We start from the raw sequence: 20,299 nt of genomic DNA, 5'->3' as shown, positions 1-20,299 counted from the left end.
CATGGTACTTGGTATCCTTGGATTTCAAGGGGGACAGCTGGTTGTACCTGATGTTTGTACCAAGATTGCTCAACGTTGGCGTGTTCGTGATTGAGGATGGTGGTATCATGGATGATTGGTGCTACCTGTGTTTCAAAATGGCTGGTCATGGTGGAGCTAGACCCGGAGGAACAAGAGCTGCTGGTTCAAAGACTGAAGATCGAGGATTTCTCCAACTTGTTTTTGAGAGATTCTCTATGGGATCTGATGGAGCATCTGCGATGAGTGGGTGTGGATCAGCGAGAAGGGATGTTGGGATTATAGGGATTGCCTCCCCACCTATGAGGCCCTAGATAGGACATGGGGGAGGTGTACCAGCATCATGTCTAGGAAAAGAGAGTTGCCATGTGGGCAGATCTCAGTATGTAGGGAGCCTATCACGTAGGCAGCAAGCGGAGCTGCTGCAGCAGGTCCTGCAGAAGGCAGCAACGCAGAAAGGAAGCTGTGAGGCTGCGCGAAAGTATGTGCTGGGCCATTCGGAGCCCATTGAATAGTACATGGCTGTAGCACGCGGCTGGAGCAGAAGACCAAGTCAGCAACACAGGTTTAGATGGGCCTAAAGGTGCCTGCTAATGGCTACTCAGGAAAGCAGTCTGCAGTCGGGTCATAGGGAGGCTGGTCAGGCCAGTCGAGTTTGCCGAGTGGCAGACTGGTCAGCCATTACAGATGGGGTTGGCACAGTGTGTGGATCTGGTCGGATAAACCCTACACGGGGTTGGCCAGATCAGCAGGGTTTTAGCCTATAAAAGGGCCCCACTGGGGGGCCTGGGGACAACTCTATTCCTTGCTGTATGTGACCAGAGTAGCAGGAAGATCAGAGATCCCTACTGGGGCTGCATCTACAGCAGCAGGGAGGTCAAGGAGAAAGTATGCAGTGCCTCACCATTGGTTGCTTCAGAGAGAAGTAAGGAGGTCTGCTGGTGTAGCATCTAAACAGTCCACTGAAGCTCCCTAGGAGCAAGCAGGCTGACATGCAATTGGAAGTGACAAGAGGAAATAGAAGACAGCTCTGAAGGTAACGGGGGTCCACATCTAGGCAGTACCTTAGTTCCTAGATGGTGGCACACTGAACACACTCTGTATCAGATTTTTCCATCATTGGAGATATAATACATGTTTTGCTGTTCTACTCTACTGTGCATTGTACAACACGATTTGGCTTTAACACTGTGATTCCTGGGCTACATTTCTATACATTCTTCCGCTGCGGGAGTGTTGGCTACAACAAACAACCTCCATCCCGGTGTTCTAACAGATTTTATGAAAAAAATCCTTAATTTTCTGAAACAAGAGTGATGTCAAGATGGTATACCATATCAAAATTGGCACACATAATGAGACAAGAAAAGGAAAAGACAAAGGGAGGTTAGGCAGACATAATCTAGAACATGAAACTTTTAACTGATGTCTCAGCTCCCTTTCAATCAAGTAAACTCGAAGTTCATGGATTGCAGATACATACCTTCAGAGCTTTATAAACACTGCGATCAAAATTTTTGGAAGCCAGCTCTGATGCTGCACACAGTGTCGAGGCATGAAATAAAATCAGTTTGACTTCTTTAAAGTCACTAACCACTAGCACGACCAAAGAGGAAAAACATAACATTGCCAAAAGAAATTTACATTATTAATTGCAGACAACCTCTATTTACATACGTCCCAAAACAAACATGCTATCTTTCATCCCCAAATTAAGTGAGCCTTGCTATATTCCCACAAAAGTTGCATTTGAAAATCTGATGCAAATACAAGATAAACATGCATAATGAGTTAATTAAACTTGGAGACCTTGTAGATAATCATCAGAGACTTTGGTTCTATTCAGAAAAAAGAGCCCAAAAAACAATTCTTCAAAGACATCACTCTTATAGTGAGGAAAACATAAAATACCTTACGAAGATTAGTAGGCATAGCTTACTTTAAAAGAATTTCTCATTGCAACTATAATTGATGCAGCATGATCAAAACATAATGGATTCCCTTTTGTAACAATGATTCCAAGCTTACCCTTTGCAACTGCTGCTTCTTGGGTAGCGGTTACATCTGGCAATGCATTGTTTATGAAACCTGCAACTGCAGCATCTTTTCCTGCATATCGACGCCTGAGACCCAGAATCTAAAACTGTTATAATCATAAAAGCTTGACACTCCATAAAGAGAGAAATTTCTCTAATGAAACATACCCTGACAGCACGGCTTCATGGTAGGTCTGCACTGGCAGCTTGCTTTTGATAAGAGCGTTCATACCAGGAGTTAATGGTAGCTTGATTTCAACCTGTAAAGAGAAATTAAAGGCAACAGTTCAGCTGTCATAATGTTGATGTCACTAAGGGCCTTATTTTCATGTCACAAAGATGTCAGTTTTACGTGCCTTCAACTCCATCTATATTTTATCAGAAACTTTTCCTACACTTAAAAACCCAGCTTTTGGAATGCCATGAGGATGCCCTCAACAACAAAGCCAATTTCTCAAAATGTTTCTCCAAACTCATTCATATATTATTGCCAGCTCATATGTTATGAAATTACTGCCTGACAGTACAGCACTCAGCTACTTGGGCATCTACACTAGCTCCCCAATATACCAACATAAAAAGCAATTAAAACTATATTGGCAAACAATACTACTCCCAAGTTTCCTGAATAAAAGCCGAAGCCCGAGAAGCCTCTGGACTCCTAGGACTGAAAGAATAAAACAGATTCATTAAATTCCTTTGATGAGTACTTCATCCAAATTTGTACAGAGAACAAATGGTATGGTCAGGATTGCAAAACCTCCTCAGGATAATAATATGACAAAATATGTAAGTTATCTGCGGACTTTGCAGTGGACAGTCTATTGCAAATTAATCCACACAAGGTAGAAAGATTAACTGCTCAGAAGTTGATGCCACATGGCAGGGAAGTTGCAACAAGGAAAGATCTCCATGCATGTTTTTGACAATAACCTTTACAATATAAAAATTGACAAACCATGACATACATCTTCTGATGATCTTCAGCAGCCTCTAACAAACCATTATGAACTGCGAACCACCCTATCCCTGTACCCCCATGTTTCTACTCTCATCGTGATAGGCTAACTCCCATACATATCTAGAGACTGGTCGTGGTGAATGCACTGAACTTTAGTATGTAGAAGACAATGTCGCGTCTTGTGTATGACTCCAAGAAGTTTCCTAGCTCAGATCGCAAGATTCGATAATGATGCAGGTCAGGGTCTCAGCCCTCTGAGTCTTAAAGACCCCACTCGCTAGGCGGGTGTGTTAGTAGGTGCTCGTCGAGGACCTGTTAAGAGTCATCCCTCCCATACCATTGCCCATTTTCCTGCTTATGACCGGCATCTTGTTGATGTAAGAGGATCCGCCTCTCCTCCACTTGCAAGGGAGTAAGATCCCTATGGGTGATCCTGAAGAGTGGTGCAATTAAGCGGGGCCGCCAATCGAGCCTGGATATCTTTGAAATGTATCACTAGGGACTGGTCTCTAGTGGGGTCGCATCCTAGGTGCTAGGCTCCCTCAATGCCATGCTCTGGTCCTCTTAGGGTTGTTGTTGCTCAACCTCTTGAGCTCGCCTGTGGTGCATCTTTGTTAGGAGCTATTGTAAGAGATCTAGGGAGGCTAGGGCTGCTATGGTGGGTATGTGAACAACATGGAGGGGGAGGGCAAAGAGGAGCTAGAGAAAAAACCAGTCGAGGAAGTCTTGTATGGCATGGACATTTGCAAGGGATGGGACTTGGGGAAGAGAAATGCATTGCATGAGAAAGAAAAAGAAAGAAAGATATAATAACGTCCGCACGAGACCTCGGGGCCTACGGGACAAAGTACGGAATCAACTAGCTCATACAGACCACTGTGGGCCGGGGCAAAGGGCTCACTACGGCCCTTGCTAAGTACTAAAATGCTATACTAGTACAAAATAGCAAAAAAAAAAGAAAAATAGCATGAGGGTGGCATGAAAATATCAAGTGCTCAAAGCTAGAGTCCCAAGTGCATGAACCGGCTCCACGTATCCAGGCTCCACGGTGGCTCTCTAATGAGATGCAAAGAGCTCACGTATCTGCATCTGTCAGGCTGTCTCCCATGGTGGTGGAGGGCGTGGTCTCCTCAATCTCTAGATCCGATGGGCTATGTCAAGGGTGATACCTCGCCTTGGTCGATCTCCCTTGAGGAGACCTGAAATAGGTCGACGAACCTCAATCGTGTGTGCTCTGGTCGCCTGTCGTGTTGTGTACGGTCTCTGTGTCCCTCGCCCAACAGTGTCATGTTGGCTCTCTCCACCGATCCATACATCTCTCATGTCGCTAGCTCCTCCTCCTCTACCCAAGAGTGCCCTGGAGCTGAGCCAAATACATAGAAATCTGTGACCTGTCTCTGCGCTTGGTCTACCTCATTGCCCTATGGTGCAGTGGTCCCATCCTGCAGTTCTCTGATATGTTGTAGTAGCGTCTCTTTGTGTCATCGCATCCCCACAAGGTAAAGCCCAATACAGACCTGTTCCTGGAAGTGGATCAGTCGTGAAAGTGGGTCAAAGCCGTGCCCCTCCTGAAAAAGGAAGTGATAGCGCCCTCGGATCTCATAGTAGGCTGGACAGACACAGAGAAAATGCTCCTCTGTCTCGACCGGCCCCATCGTGCACAACCTACAAGTCCCCTGCTCTCTAGGTATGCCTGTAGCTCTCCCTACCTCGATCCTCAGCTGATGGGACAAGACCCACATCTGTCCGATGGCAATCCTCAGTGCGTGTGACACTCCTCTGTCCTCGAGAGACTGAGGTCTAATAATGAGTCCATCCTACGATACTCTCAGAAAATGGTCATAGTAGAGCTGGGTCTTGGTGGGAAACTCCTGGTCCCCCCCCCCATATATCCACCAAACTCCCTAACGGTGATACGATCATTGAAATGCACCGTCCAATGGGCTTGACAACGAAAGAAGGGAATCCCCCTCTCTCGGTGCCCATGATCTATCCACTCCCACTCTCCTGGGTCCCACTGCAAGCACTTGATAGGTGCACCTCCATATAACCATGACCTCCAGGATCCCAGGGCCAAGAGCAGAGGGTCGAGGTCTAAGTACCACTGCAAGCCCACTCTGTGGTCCACAAAACCAGCAATCTTGACAGGCTGAAAGGCAACCTCTAGAAGAATATCATTCGTGGATCTAGAGAGTATACCTCCATCCCCAACGTCAAAGACCAAAGCATCTTCCCCGAAACCTCGAAGAGCGATCACCTGTAGAGGAACTGCTGTCCTCGAAAAAGCTCCCATCCAAGTGGTGGAAGTAATAGGCACCTCAACTGTCCATTCCACCGGGATGGCTGCATCTATGTGCTGAATCTTGCATGCTACCCCCTTGAGGTGACTCATGGACTGTAGTCTCTGATCCTCAGGTAGCCTGATAAAAGCCTTCCAAGTGCCTACTGTGTAGGCGGGGCCTCTCTCCCATCCAGACCACTGCATATAATGGGAAGTGCCCAGAGGTCTGCCATGCTCATCAAGTATACTATCGTTCCAAATGATCAGCTGCCTATCAATCTCTTCAAGGGTAGAGGGCAGAACCCTTCGAAGAGTGTTCCTGAAGCTCCCCCAAGTTTGAGGATGCCATCTTCGTATTTGGCGGTGCTATCCGCCTGATCCTTGTCGTGTGTTACCCTGATGTTGAGCTGGTCTATCATCCCATCCGTACCCTTTTCCTTCTCCTTGTCCTTGTCCTTGGTTTGGCTTTTTTGGCCCCTCTTTTTCCCTTATCTCTCACCATTTCAAGAGACATTTGGGAGGGTTTTTGTCATTAGTCCAAATCGAAAGGATAAAGCGGAGGGGAGAATATCCACCTAAAGTCATGCATCTAGGTCTCTACTATGTCTGGTCCCATACTGCCCCTGGCTTGAATGGAGAGAAGTTCGTGACCATTTTTTGCCTTGGCTCTAACCGTCCCTCTTGTGCTGTCCTTTGTGCTCACATCACCTGATCTCTACGTTGCTCATCCTCAATCAACCCATCCAGGCAACTCAGGATCCCCCGCGCCAGGCATCGACACCCCCTCCCGAAGGGGATGGCTGGACTAAGGTCAAAAGGAAACGGAAAGGAAACAAAACAGTAACAAAAAAGCCCCCCCCTCTCCAGTAAGAGACCCATGTGGTCACCAGTCAGCAGCAGCCCGGTAAGGGGAAGGAGAAGGTCAGCAGCCAGCCTCCCCCTCATCCTTCACCCCGCCCCCTGCTCCCCCCTCCTCCTCGGTTCCCCTACCTCCCCCCCCTACGGGACCCCCCCCGGCACCTTTGGTTTCAGCCCCCCCCTCTCCCTCGAGCATGATCCTGCGGGAACCCCCCCATTCGCCCGCGGCCTTGAAGCCAGCACAGACCTCCTCCGCGCCATCCCCCCTAGCTCGGTGGAGGGGAGAGGCCCTTCCCCGCACACAGCCAGCACCACTCCAACTCTTTCGACAGCCAGCACCCCTCTTTCTGGTTCTAACTCCTCATCTTCGCCCCCCCACCCAAGGGCAGCTCCTAGAGCTCTACCTTTGGAGTTTGACCGCCGAGCAGGACCTTGGGATTACTTGGATGCAACTGGTATTGGCTCCTTCCTTGCATGCCTAGACATCAGCATCTTCTTCCTCCGAAAGGGGGCGGAGGGTAAGGTGTCCGTCCTTGCCCCCCATGATGGTCCTAGCTATTCCTTCACTATCACCAGTGACGGGAATGAGCAATGGACGAATGAAAATGTTTGGGAGACGATTCGTGATCAGTCCCAGAAGCAAGTACAGGATTGGATCGGTAGCAGAGCAGCGGAGCTTCTTCAGCAGCAGTGGAAGGAGGGTGACGTTCGTCTGAGATGGCGCCACAACGCCAAACGATTCCGCCTTTTGGTCATCATTCGACCGCCTTTGGAGTGGATCTACACGGAAGGGCTCCGCCCTTGGAGGACCTCAGAGGTAGCGGGCTTCTACAGTATTTCCCTGGCGGAGGCTTCGAGTTGGTTAGAGAGAGCTTACCACCATGGGACGAAGGGCCTTTCCCCTCTGCTGAAGGTTTTAGAGGATGGGTCCGATGATCCAACCTCTCCTTCGAAACCTTCACAGAAGCGCCTTCGTCTGCACACTGGACATCCTCCGACCACCTCGACATCGACCGCAAGCAGACAAGACAGCTGTTTGTGGCCCATCTCTCCTCTTCATGAGTATACACATTATCTCTTGGAACGTCAACAGGTTCCACTCATCAGGAACCCGCGGCCCCAGGAAGATGGTGCTCAGACAGGAGCTCCAGCCAGCTTTGGTGGGAAGGGTAGATGTGCTCCTATTGTAGGAACACAAGATTTCGGCTTCTCAGACCAGTAAGTGTGGAAAGGTCCTCACAGGACGCTCCCACACCTACTGGGAACCTTCGATTGGCGAGCAGGGGAGGAGCGGGGGTGTCTGTACCTCCATCGACGCTTCTCTAGTTCAGCATGTGTGTGGTTTTGGCACCTTGATCCCAGGACGAGCGCTTTGGGTGGGCTTGAATATTGAGGGATCCTGCATCGGCATCCTCAATATCTATGCCCCGACCAACCTTAGACGGAGAGCCGCTTTCTGGAGCTCTTTGACAGACTTATTGCCAAAGATGGATTCTTGGATTGTAGGAGGGGATTTCAATAACCTTGAGGCTTGAGAGGATCAGCAGGGACGGGGCCCAGAGTTCCTCGGTATAGCTCAGGCGGAGCAGGCGGAATGGGACTCCTTGTTCGCTGTGGGAGGTCGGGACAGTTGGAGGGAGCCTTCCTTTTGCAGATGGACAAGAGCCTGGACTTCTCTTGGGGTTACAGGAGGGAGGGAGGCAGACTTTTGGAGCGGTTGGACCGTTTCTATGTCAGTGATTGGGCGATAGGCAGAGGTGGAGAGTCAGGGGTGGTTCTAGGGACGACCCTCTCTGACCATGCCCCAATCATTCTAGTCCTGGACTCACCCTCTCATTCCTTACCTCCCCGCTCGTGCCAAATCCCAGACTCCATCTAGTCCAGAGCAGCGGTTCGCAACAGGATAATGGACCTGTGGGAGCAGGATTGGGACCCCATGGGGGATATCGCAGCTCAGGTAGCTCAGATTCTTGCCAAGTCTAGTCTCATATGTCAACAGGAGGCGACTCTGGTCCGGCAACAGTGGTGGGCAAAGGAGGGGGGTCTCAGACGAGACCTTGCCTCGATACAGCGGATGCAGCAGTCTTCTCCAGGCTCTGAGGAGCTCAAACGACAAGAGGTTAGAGCCCGAGCCATGTTGGAGAAGATCACCCAGCGACGCTTAGAGTTCTCGTTTCATGCTTCCAAGTCCTTTTGGGCTAGGAAAGGCGATAGGATGTGCAGAGAGTTCTTCAAGACTCATGGCCAGAGGTCAGTAGGGGAACAACTCCGATCTCTTAGAGCGCAGGATGGTAGTGTCAGGACAGATCCGGACGAGGTCAAGGACTTGGCGACAGATTTCTACAGATCCCTGTTCCAGCAGGAGCCCCCAGACCCTCGTGCCCGTCGATGAAGGGAGGAGGTGTGGAGGTATACGCCGTCGCTCGTGCAGCCTAGCATGAGTGAAACCCTTCTCACCCCATTCACCATGGCAAAGATGCAGGATGCTGTGAGCGATATTGATGGGCAGAAATGCCCAGGTGAGGATGGGCTCTCTAGAGCTTTCTTCACCAGCTTTTGGGAGCAGATCCACCAGCCCTTGCTCGTAGCCTTCCAACATATCTTCTCCAGCGGACAGATGCCAGAGAGCCTTGCGACAGGCTTGATTTGCCTCATCCCCAAAGGGGGGGACCGTCAGGAGATCAGACAGTGGTGCCCTATCACCCTCCTCCCGACTGCCTATAAAATCCTCGCCAAGATGATCAGTAGCCGCATCTGACCCCTGCTACATGACTTGATCCATGACACCCAGACTGGTTTTGTCCAAGATCGCAGCATTTTGGACAACATCTTCACATTCTCAGAGGCGACGGAGTGGGCCCCGCATAGTGGCCAGCACCTTGCCATACTCCTTGACTTTGAGAAGGCGTACGACAGGGTAGACTAGTCCTTCTTGGAGGGCACACTTTCTCGGTTCAGTTTCACCGACGAGTGGATTAGAGGTATTGCTAGCCTCTACAGATCGGCCTCTAGTCGTATTATCATCAGTGGCAGGATGGGGGAGAGATTCACCCTCGAGCGCTCGTACATCAGGCTGCCCGCTTGCGCCCTACCTCTTCCTATTTTTTGCGGAGGCCATGACTCACTTCCTACAAGCCCGCACCACTGGTCTTCGAGGGATGCGCCTCCCTATTCGGGACGATGTAAAACTTCTGGACTCCGAGTATGCAGACGACACGGCCCTGTATGTGCAAGATGATATCGAGTCACTGGAGCGAGTGAGACTGTCTTTAGAGGTTTTTTGCCTAGCCGCTGGGGCGAAAATCAACTGGCATAAGTCAGTTGGTTTTCTTACGGATCCGGGAGCCAGCTCACAGTGGGGTATTTTCCTGGGGTTTCGCTGGATCCCTAGAGGACAGACGACACGTTACCTGGGATTCCAAGTAGGGCTCGATATCACGCCGACTCAACAGTTCCTACCGGTCCTAGTTTCCATACGACGGAAGCTAGCCTTCTGGAGCACGGCTCGGCTATCTCTGGCAGGCAGGGCCCTTGTGGTCAATCAGGTCCTTCTAGCCACCGCTTGGTACGTGGCATCTTGCTGGTGTTTCTCGAGATCGTGCGCAGCCCAGCTGAGGAGACTGGTGCGAAACTTTCTGTGGTCTAGCTCAGATGGTTCCGGCACCACCAGAGCCTGGGTCGCCTGGCAGACGGTCATTCTCCCCCAGAGAGAGGGCGGTCTTGGCATCATAGATCCAGAACTGCAGAGTCAGGCATTACTTGGCAAGTTAGTCATCCGCGGTCAGGAGGGCAGACGTGGAAGCTCTTGCTTCAACATGGTCTCCGCGCGTGTATCCCCCAGAGAGGGGGTGATTGGCATCCATCTATCCGATGGATTTTCACTTCAGCCCCGCTCCCCCTTCCTCCGCGGCCTCGTCTCGGTCTAGAGGAAGTTGCGGCACAGCCTCTCTCAGGTTCCCCCCAGCTGCCGAGAGGAGATACTCAGACAGCCCCTGATCTGGAGCAGCCAGGTGACAGATGATACAGGTCGCCAGCTTGGAGAGAGATCCCATATCCCATGGGCGCTCTGGGCGCGTGGGCCTGCGCACTCGCTCCGGGTTTGGAGGGACGTCTATAGCCAGTTGGGCCCAGGCGAGCTGGCAACAGCAGTAGGTACGGCACGTGGGATCCAGGTCGGCGAGCAGAGATCGATGCTACCATTCCTGCAGGTTGGAGGATTCCCATGATAACCAGACAGCTCCTCCCAGGAGATGAGAGGTGGCTAGGGCAGTTCACTCCCCGCGGCATTCCTTTGGTGGTTGCAGGCCTTTTCTCGGACTCCTCGATTCACTTCTTCTCCGTCGCCGATGGTAGCCATCTCCAGAGCAGAGAGGCCGTGATCGACCCCCAGCTTCCCTGGCAGCACCTCCGCATCATAGGGCTGCAAGGGAAAGCGTGGCATATAGACTCCTATTCAGGACCAGGACTGGAGACTCTGGATTTGGGAGGGCCACTCCTTGACAGAGGTGGAGTGGGACCCAGGGGAGTGGCGCTGGCCACCACTGGAGACCTCAGAGAACCCTACCCCCTTCTTCTCATACAGCGCGCGTACCGGTAGGCGTGCTCTAAGGACTCTCCAGCGCAGGCTACCCACCTAGGAACATAGTTGGTATGCCCAAGGGATATCTCTGGTCTTTCTTCGTACATTCTGGAAGACTCTTTGGGCAAGTTGGCGGCCGAGGAAGATCTCTTACTTTCTTTGGATGGTGGTCCACAAGGGGCTACCAGTTGGGAGATGGCTCAGGCAGATGGGGCAGGAGGGGCATTGCCAGATGTGTTTTCAAGAGGAGTCGTCCCTGAAGCACTGCCTTTGGAGCTGTTCGCATGCTCAGACTGTGTGGAAGGGAGTCATGGGGATCTTAGCGAGGCACCCGAGCTAGGGCTGGTCACTTGGGGAGCCGTTTGCTGGTGCAGCACCGAGATGGGACATCACTTGGCTTATGAGTTCTCTCGGCAGGATCCAGTTTTCGTCATCACGCAGGCCACCTGGGCATACATGGAAAGCTTCCCTTGGCATCTGACAGAGACAGATGCAGGAGCGATGACTCGGCACCCAGTTTGGGAGATCATAGGGAGTATTGTAGGCTGGCATATCTCGATTTCCAGATGCGCGCAGACCTTAGGAGATCAGGCTTCTTCTGCTAACCCAGACCCTAGCGGACATCTGGAGCACAATCATTCACACGCTCAAGGGTCAGTGGGATCAGATTCAGGGGGAGTCCCGGGCACGGAAGGATAAGCGACGGCGCTTCCTTCACGACTGGGACCATCAAGAGCTATTCTTCCAACACTCTACTCAGAGTCTTCAGTGGCATTTGTCACCACAATGTAAATATCCTAAGTCAAAGTACAGTTGACCATTTATTTGATCTTAATTAAAGAATGTTACACGTGTTAATTACGGTCAAAGAGTCATTTTAATGGTCAAAGGATTGACTACGGTCTCCGGTCAAGTAAACCTGACTACGGTCAGAGAATGTTGACTTCGGTCAACAAGACTTGGCATGCGCCAAGACCTTTGGTCAAAGCTCTTTAATTATAATCAAGAGTGTTGACCTCGGTCAACCAGAGAAAATATATATATATTTATTTATATATATATATATTTGTTTAGATGTGCACATGTGTTCAGTGGGGACGCCCACTGTGACTAGGATTAGTCCACAGTGTGTTATTTTGCATGCAAAGCGCTAACAATTAATGGGTACCATGGTGGTGCGCTTTAATTAATTGTTGCAGGTACTAGAAGGATTATTTTTCCTAAGCGAAATGGGAGCCTGACAAGCACCTAGGAAGCGGTTCGTGTGACCGAGAGTTTTGAAGACTCCAGAATGGCCCTAAGTGGCTTGTAATAAGAGTTAGTCTAGATTTTAGACAAGTGGCATGTTGCCAATTTGAATGGGGCTTGAAGCTCTTGTAAGAAAGAGAGTTCTTTTCACGTTTTATGAGAGACTTACGTGACAGCTCATGCTGAACTTCTGTAACGGAATTTCTGAAAGTAATAAAGACCTTCGGGGGGTTCCAGCCCGACAATTTGTCCTGGGCCCTAGTGTTTGTTCAGAGAGAGGGAGTGAGGGAGAGCCTTTGGAGCATGTATTTCCGTCGTAGAGGCGTGAAGATATTGCTGTTTTTCCACTCTCCGTGCTGTTTCGTAATATACAGCTGTAATATGTAATATTGGTATCAGAGCGTTAGGATCTCCCTACCTTCCATGGTGGGAGCGATCAAGAGAAAAGAACCGCAGGCCATCGCATGGGCAGCGAAGCTATTGTGAGCAGGAGCAAAGGGGTGTCGGAAGTGCACCGTCACGCTGACTGGGCTGGTGACACCGTCACGCTGGCACACAAGGCGCAGTGCGTGTGCTCGACGCCAGCGCTCATAGGCGCCTGCGCTGAATTGCAGTTTCGCAATCTATTCCGTTGAGCAGCCCTCGTCAAAGTTCCGAGCCATAGTCATATTTACGCGAGTCGTCAACGCTGTACGCCGACCTCGCCGTCGCCCGTCAAGGAGATCCCGTTTCCTAAAGTTGCAAAAAGATGACGTGGCAGATCTGACACGTGGCGCTGACGCGATGCTGACGTGGCAGCATGTGCAGGCTGATGACGTGGCAGTACACGTGGCACACTGACACGTGGTAGCCAGGCTGGCAGACCTGTGGTTAGTGTGACCTTATTCAAACTAACTGCAGTTAGCTGACCCTGGTCAGGGATTTGGTCAGAGGACAGCCTAACCAGGCTGGACTGGTGCAGTTACCCAGTTTGGTTCAGTTAGTGGCCAAGTTACAGTCATCCAACCAGACCAGAACAGGACTGATCTGGTTAAAGTAACCAGTAGTTACCCATCTGGTTACTGTTTTCACCAAAAAAAAAAAAAGAGACAGTTGCAGAGACAGTTTTGGTTATTAATTTTCACCTGCCTGTCAGACTTTTACTGTCAGAAAAGTAGCAGAAAACCAGAGAAAAGCAGAGAAAACAGAGATTTGCAGAAAAAGGAGAATGCATGCCTTTGAACAGTAAAAAGAGGAAAAAAAAAAAAAAAAAACAGATGCCTTTTGAAGCCATCTGCAGCAGCCAGAAAAGGGCAACATAGTTGATGATGCTTTGGCAACTGTGTGGGTACATGCTTTGAACTGACAGCCCGTACTGGCATAGATTGTGAATGCAAAACACCTCTTGTTGAGGTACTTTTTCTGTTGGAAAAGCAAAGGCAGTGTGCATTAATTACTTGCACTGTGTGAGAAAATCTGCAGATCTCAGAATATGGATCAATCACCTATCCAGTGGGATTCTCAAGATAGGGATGTGCATCCAAGACAGAAGAATGTGCCACAAACTCAACAAGAATTTGAACAAATGGTACGCACTCGTATACAAGAGCTGGAAAATCTTAAAAGGGATCCCAGGGCTCAGCATTTGTTTCCAGCAGAGGCTATGCCTAATCCAGTATATGACGTGCCAATGCCAGAGGCACATTCCCGTGTACGGTCTGAGAGAGAGAGATCTCATAGATCTCATAGGAGACGGTCCCATAGTAAAAAGAGATCGAGGCATCGTCACCGATCTCCTAGTCCATCACCGTCTACCTCGAGTTCGACTTCTGTGTCTTCTTCTTCCTTATCAGATAAACCATCCAGGAAAAGAAGGAAACACGAGAAGTCTGGGAAGAGAAAGTCTTCCAAAGCGACCAGGGAATTTAAAGAGGGAGGAAAATCTGTCAAGTTTATGACCTACAATGGACAGTATGGTCATACAGACAAAGCATTGCAGTTTATCAGACAGTTTGATGCTGCATTTGGTACAGAGAAATTTTCAGAATCCTCCAAATTAAGAATGGTCAGCTTACACTTAACAGCAACGGCTAGTGCATGGTGGAGTGCACTGACTACAGATGGGTCAGCCCCAAGAAAGTGGAAGGGCTTCAAGAAAGCCTTCTACCAGCAGTTCATGCCTAAACAGTTCAGAGACCATGTTCTTCAAGACTGGGACAGCTTGCACATGGATGCAGGAGATACAGTGGATGGGTACAACCAAAAGTTCTGGGATGCTTATTTGCAGGTTGCACCGTTCAAAAAGATCTCCAAAGGTACCCAGATGAGGAAATACAGAGCAGGTCTCACTCCAAGAATTCAGGCAGTAGTGAATGCTTTGGGGGCAAAGAATATTCAAGATCTTATGCATTCAGCCTCAGTAGCGAGTCTTGTACCGCTACAAGATCCATCTACAGTACCATCCTTGCATGCAGGACGTGCTGATAAAAAGAAATCTGATTTCATAAAATCAGAAAAGAAAGAGTCCCCTAAGGCTGAAAAGAAAGGGTTTCAGCCTCAGAAGCCGAGGGGTACTCAGTTCTCAAAGACCTATAAAGGCAAATCTACTTTTACCCCTGAACAGATAGCGGAATTCCGTAGAGATGGGAAATGCTTCAGGTGCGGTAAAGAGGGGCATGTGGCTGCCCAGTGCCCAGAAAAGCCTTCATCATCGAAGGGAAAAGAGGCAGAGAAGCCACGAGGACCGCAAAAGCCAATGGCGGGGGGTATTCCTGATATACTGGGTCATGCTTTGAACCCAGAAGAACGAGAATTGCTGCTATCATGGGGCAAAGTTAGAGACCAGCAAGCGCTGATTTTATTTGATCCAGGGGCTACTGATAATTTCATATCAGAGGATCTAGCCCTGAGGCTGGGAATAAAGACGGAAGAGCTAGGCAGGGCTTTGGATGCCGATCAAATGTTTTGTGGGAATCCTGTGCCAGTTACTCCCTTGATAGGGAAGCTCCGTCTTCATATTCAGAGTTATGTGGATCAGGAAGACTTCTTCATTTCTCCACTGAAACATTATGATGTAGTTTTGGGGATGCCTTGGTTTCACCGCAAGGCAGTGAAGTTGACTCTTCCTGAAAGAGTGCTGGAATTTGTACATAGGGGGAAAAATCAGCGTGTAATTGCCAGGAATAAAGGGGACACTATCCCCATTGTATCTGATGTTTCATGCGGTAAAGCAATAAAGTCTGCAATTTCTGCGTACATGGTTTTTGTAAAAGAAAAAGAGAATGATATGCATGCTGAAATGAATGATGCAGACAAAGATAGGTTTCAGTTTCTGGTAAACTTTAAAGATTGCTTTTCTGATGTTTTGCCAGGGGAGTTACCCCCAGAGAGACCAGAAGATCATCAGATAGAGTTAATGCCTGGTAGTGAGCCACCAAACAAACCCCCTTATAGAGTCAGTGCGACTCAGAGAGAGGAGATTATGGCTCAAGTACAGGACTTGCTGTCCAAAGGCTTGATTCAGCCCAGTTCGTCTCCTTTTTGTTCCCCTGTACTGTTAGTACAGAAGAAAGATGGTTCATTCCGTATGTGCGTTGATTATCGCGCACTGAACAAAATGACCATCAAGAATAGATTCCCTATTCCGCGTATTGATGATGTCCTGGATCAGTTAAATGGAGCTTCAGTTTTCAGCAGGATAGACTTAAAGAGTGGCTACCACCAAGTGAGGATACAGCCTCAGGATGTGCACAAGACAGCATTCCGCACTACATTTGGGTTGTATGAATACTTAGTGATGCCTTTTGGATTGACAAATGCTCCAGCCACATTCAATAGAATGATGGATCGCATCTTCCGGAAGTACAGGCATTTTACTGGTACTTTCTTTGATGATATCTTAGTTTTTTCTAAGACAGAGGAAGAGCACAGAGAACATCTTGCTATAGTGTTTCATGAGCTGAGAAATCATCAGCTCTATGCAAACAGCAAGAAAAGTGAATTCTTCTTGGAAGAAATCCACTATCTGGGGCATATAATATCCAAGAATGGGATACAAATGGATCCAGCGAAGATCCGTGCCATTCAAGAATGGCCAGAGCTGAAAACTGTGCATGAAGTTCGAAGCTTCTTAGGCTTGTGTTCCTACTACAGAAGATTTATCAGACACTTTGCTGATATCGCAGCTCCGTTACATGACCTCACTAAGAAAAATGCAGCTTTCACATGGGGATTATCACAGAAGAAAGCATTCAATACACTCAAGGAAAAGTTGACTACAGAGCCTATTCTGGTAGTTCCGGATCTGTATCAGTCTTTTGATGTGGATTGCGATGCTTGTGGAGAATGTGTTGGGGCTGCATTGCATCAGAATGGTCATGTAGTCGCCTATGAAAGCAGACGACTTCGGGATGCGGAAAGATATTTAGGAATCTATGAGAAAGAGTTATTGGCTGTAATTCATGCCATCCATACTTGGAAACACTATCTTTTGGGTGCAGATTTTACTGTCAAAACAGATCACCAAAGTCTGAAATACTTTTTAACTCAGACCAAGCTTTCAGAGAAGCATATGAAATGGGCAAACATGCTGTCAATGTACCATTTTCAGATTGTCCATACTCCAGGAATTCGGAACAGAGTGGCAGATGCCTTGTCCCGAAGACCCCAGGTCAATAATGTAACTATTGCTTATCATCAGGACCTGGAAGACATGAGGGAACAATATGCTCATGATTCTGATTTTGGTGAAATTTTACAGCAGATGCAAGAAGGGCAATCCACCAGTCACTATTCCCTGAAAGATGGGTATTTAATGAAAGATGATTGCCTATGCATCACCCAGGAGATGAGGAAAAAGATTTTGGGGGAATGCCATGCACCTCCCTATGCTGGACACAGAGGAATTACAGCAACAACTCTAGCACTAGAGAGGTATTTCTTTTGGCCAGGAATGCGGAAAGATATACATCAGTTTGTTACTGAATGCCTTACGTGTCAGAAAATCAAGTATGATAGACAGAAGGCACCTGGCCTACTTATGCCTCTTCCCGTGCCTCAGGCACCATGGGAAAATATTACAATGGACTTTATTTTTGATTTGCCGAGATCAAAGTCAGGGAATGATGGGATTTGGACTATCATTGATAGATTCAGCAAGCAAGCTCATTTCCTTCCGGTTCGCAAAACCATAAAGGCAGATCATATGGCTAAGCTATTCATGGCACAGATCTTTAAACATCATGGTATGCCTAAGTCCATTGTTAGTGATCGAGACCCCAGAATGACCAGTCTATTCTGGAGAGCTTTATTTGATAACATGGGGACGAATCTGAATTTTTCTTCTTCTTTCCATCCCCAGACAGATGGTCAAAGTGAAGTAGCAAATTCTACCATTTTGGATATGCTGAAATGCTACGTGGGTGACCAGAGTTCAGACTGGGAAAAGTACCTACCGTTAGTAGAGTTTGCTTACAATAATACAGTACATAGCTCTACAGGGAAAGCCCCTTTTGAAGTCATATATGGGAAGGTGATTTTGCCACCTATATTAAGGACTAAAGATGAAATATTTGCAGCTGATCAGTTTGTGAGGGACCTCCAGACAGCTTACAGCCAAGTCCGGACAGCAATTGAAAGGTCTCAAGAGAAACATAAAAGAGCTGCAGATAAACATAGGAGACAGTTGGATCTCAAGGAAGGGGACTGGGTACTTTTAAAGTTTGAAAAAGCTAGGCTCCGCAAGTTTAAAGGCAAACACAAAGTGTATGCAAAGTTATCTCCTAGATACTATGGCCCTTTCAGGATTACAGAAAGAATAAATGAGGTTGCATACAGATTAGCATTGCCAGAGCATTGGAGGATTCACAATGCATTCCATGTGAGTCTTCTAAAGAAATTTCAAGGACCAGAGCCTACAGAACCAGTATCAGAGGATCCACCAGAAGTGGATGAGCTGGAGGAAGTCCTTCAGCCAGAGCAAATTGTGTACCATACTGTACGTAAAGGCCCTCAGGGTAAGGAATTTTGCAGGTATCTTGTAAAATTCAAGAATTATACGACATTAGATGCCAAGTGGATGGACGAAGACATGTTATCCGATCATCCACAGCTTTTGGATGTTTACAAGGAAGCTTTTCAGTTGAGGTCAACTGAATAGAAGCCGAGGGGATGTCACCACAATGTAAATATCCTAAGTCAAAGTACAGTTGACCATTTATTTGATCTTAATTAAAGAATGTTACACGTGTTAATTACGGTCAAAGAGTCATTTTAATGGTCAAAGGATTGACTACGGTCAAAGATACTTGACTCCGGTCAAGTAAACCTGACTACGGTCAGAGAATGTTGACTTCGGTCAACAAGACTTGGCATGCGCCAAGAGGGGTTAACCCCGGTTAACCAAGATGTGCCAACCTCGGTTGGAGAGACTTGGCTATAATTAAAGCGCCTTGACCTTTGGTCGAAGCTCTTTAATTATAATCAAGAGTGTTGACCTCGGTCAACCAGAGAAAATATATATATATTTATTTATATATATATATATTTGTTTAGATGTGCACATGTGTTCAGTGGGGACGCCCACCGTGACTAGGATTAGTCCACAGTGTGTTATTTTGCATGCAAAGCGCTAACAATTAATGGGTACCATGGTGGTGCGCTTTAATTAATTGTTGCAGGTACTAGAAGGATTATTTTTCCTAAGCGAAATGGGAGCCTGACAAGCACCTAGGAAGCGGTTCGTGTGACCGAGAGTTTTGAAGACTCCAGAATGGCCCTAAGTGGCTTGTAATAAGAGTTAGTCTAGATTTTAGACAAGTGGCATGTTGCCAATTTGAATGGGGCTTGAAGCTCTTGTAAGAAAGAGAGTTCTTTTCACGTTTTATGAGAGACTTACGTGACAGCTCATGCTGAACTTCTGTAACGGAATTTCTGAAAGTAATAAAGACCTTCGGGGGGGTCCAGCCCGACAATTTGTCCTGGGCCCTAGTGTTTGTTCAGAGAGAGGGAGTGAGGGAGAGCCTTTGGAGCATGTATTTCCGTCGTAGAGGCGTGAAGATATTGCTGTTTTTCCACTCTCCGTGCTGTTTCGTAATATACGGCTGTAATATGTAATAGCATTACTCCCCCCCACCGTGGCTAGTTGTCCACACTCAGATGATTATGCCCTGAGAGGCTTGTAATTATTTTGTTACCACGGGTTGTATCCGCTTTGTGATTACAAATTTGTGATTACAAACCGCTGGCCTTTAGGCCTTCTTGTACTCTCGTTTTCAAGCAATATAACTAGCACTAAAGAGAGATAGGCTAGGGAGTGAAGAAGTGATACACAAATGTAGAAACCATGGAAGGCTTTCATTCATTTATCATCATCACTAAATGAGACAAGTGAAGTACAAGCCTTATATAGGCTACACACTCACACACATGGACCAAGTGCATATAGGATAAGCCCCATAGTGACATGTGGCACTCACACATGACTCACACATGAAATAATACTAGATCTCCTAGTACAACACATCACACATCACATCTCATATCTCACACATGACTCTTTGGCTATGATATCATCTCCAACACCCCCCTTCATAGCAAAGAGTGTGAGACCAACACGCAAAGAGTAGACTGATCCCCCCTCCACCGCAATACTACAAAGAGCAAGTCCAACTATCCAACACCTCCCGTGTGATAGTGACTTCTCAATCAGCTTGCGCTCGGCAAGGGAAAACCATCACTCGTCAGCCCCCCTTACTCTGAACTGGGTGGTCAATAACATCAAACCAAAGTAAAAGACTTTGCATTCATTTTTGGGGGACAATCCAGGGCAGCAGAGGACCTCTTATTAACTCCACATACATTCATTTTAGACGGACAACTCAAGGCTGATAACCTTTATTAACTCAACACAAAAACGCATAGCATATAGGGCCTAGAAAGCCCAAGAACCCTAGTCATAATGCTCCTCAAATGAGAGGCCGTGAACCTCAGCTGTGGATGCTTGTACCTCCTCAAGGGGCTCTTCAGATTCAGCCTATTCTTCAGCAAGGAGATTGGCATGGTGCTTCTCTTGTTCATGTTTCTTCTTCTTGAAGCAATGAGCCTCAATATGTCCTTTCCTCTTGCAAAACCTGCAAATAATATTCTTGTTGGTCTTCCATTTGCTTGTGGAAGAAAATGCTTGATCACCACGAGAGGCAAGAGTGGCTTCCTTATTATGATGGTCCTTCTCAATGAGTAGTGCCACCATATCATCAAACATGGTAGTGGCAAGGCGGAGGACTTCAAGAGTTTGCTCAAAGCGGTATATCCCATGCATACTCTTCATAATGACAGCCATC

The 20,299-nt window shown here is 47.9% G+C and overlaps 1 protein-coding gene across 1 annotated transcript in view; it reads right to left on the bottom strand.

Moving 5' to 3' along the window:
- The window catches only part of LOC147890661 (enoyl-CoA delta isomerase 1, peroxisomal-like), a 92,048-nt gene that overhangs the window by 5,279 nt on the left and 66,470 nt on the right, over window positions 1-20,299 (bottom strand). Inside the window, exons 7-9 of the mRNA XM_087390879.1 lie at window positions 2,223-2,314; window positions 2,047-2,141; window positions 1,502-1,554 (exon numbers count right to left, since the gene is read on the bottom strand). Coding sequence (XP_087247005.1) covers window positions 1,502-1,554; window positions 2,047-2,141; window positions 2,223-2,314 — 240 coding nt within the window. The remainder of the gene's footprint in view (window positions 1-1,501; window positions 1,555-2,046; window positions 2,142-2,222; window positions 2,315-20,299) is intronic.

This window comes from Dipteris shenzhenensis, chromosome 19, assembly GCF_047967505.1.
Source record: "Dipteris shenzhenensis isolate YYH24624 ecotype China chromosome 19, Dip_SZ_1.0, whole genome shotgun sequence".
In the NCBI taxonomy this organism is placed as follows: Eukaryota; Viridiplantae; Streptophyta; class Polypodiopsida; order Gleicheniales; family Dipteridaceae; genus Dipteris; species Dipteris shenzhenensis.
The sequence above is the reverse complement of the archived record's forward strand: the minus strand, read 5'-3'. Positions and strand labels throughout refer to the sequence as shown.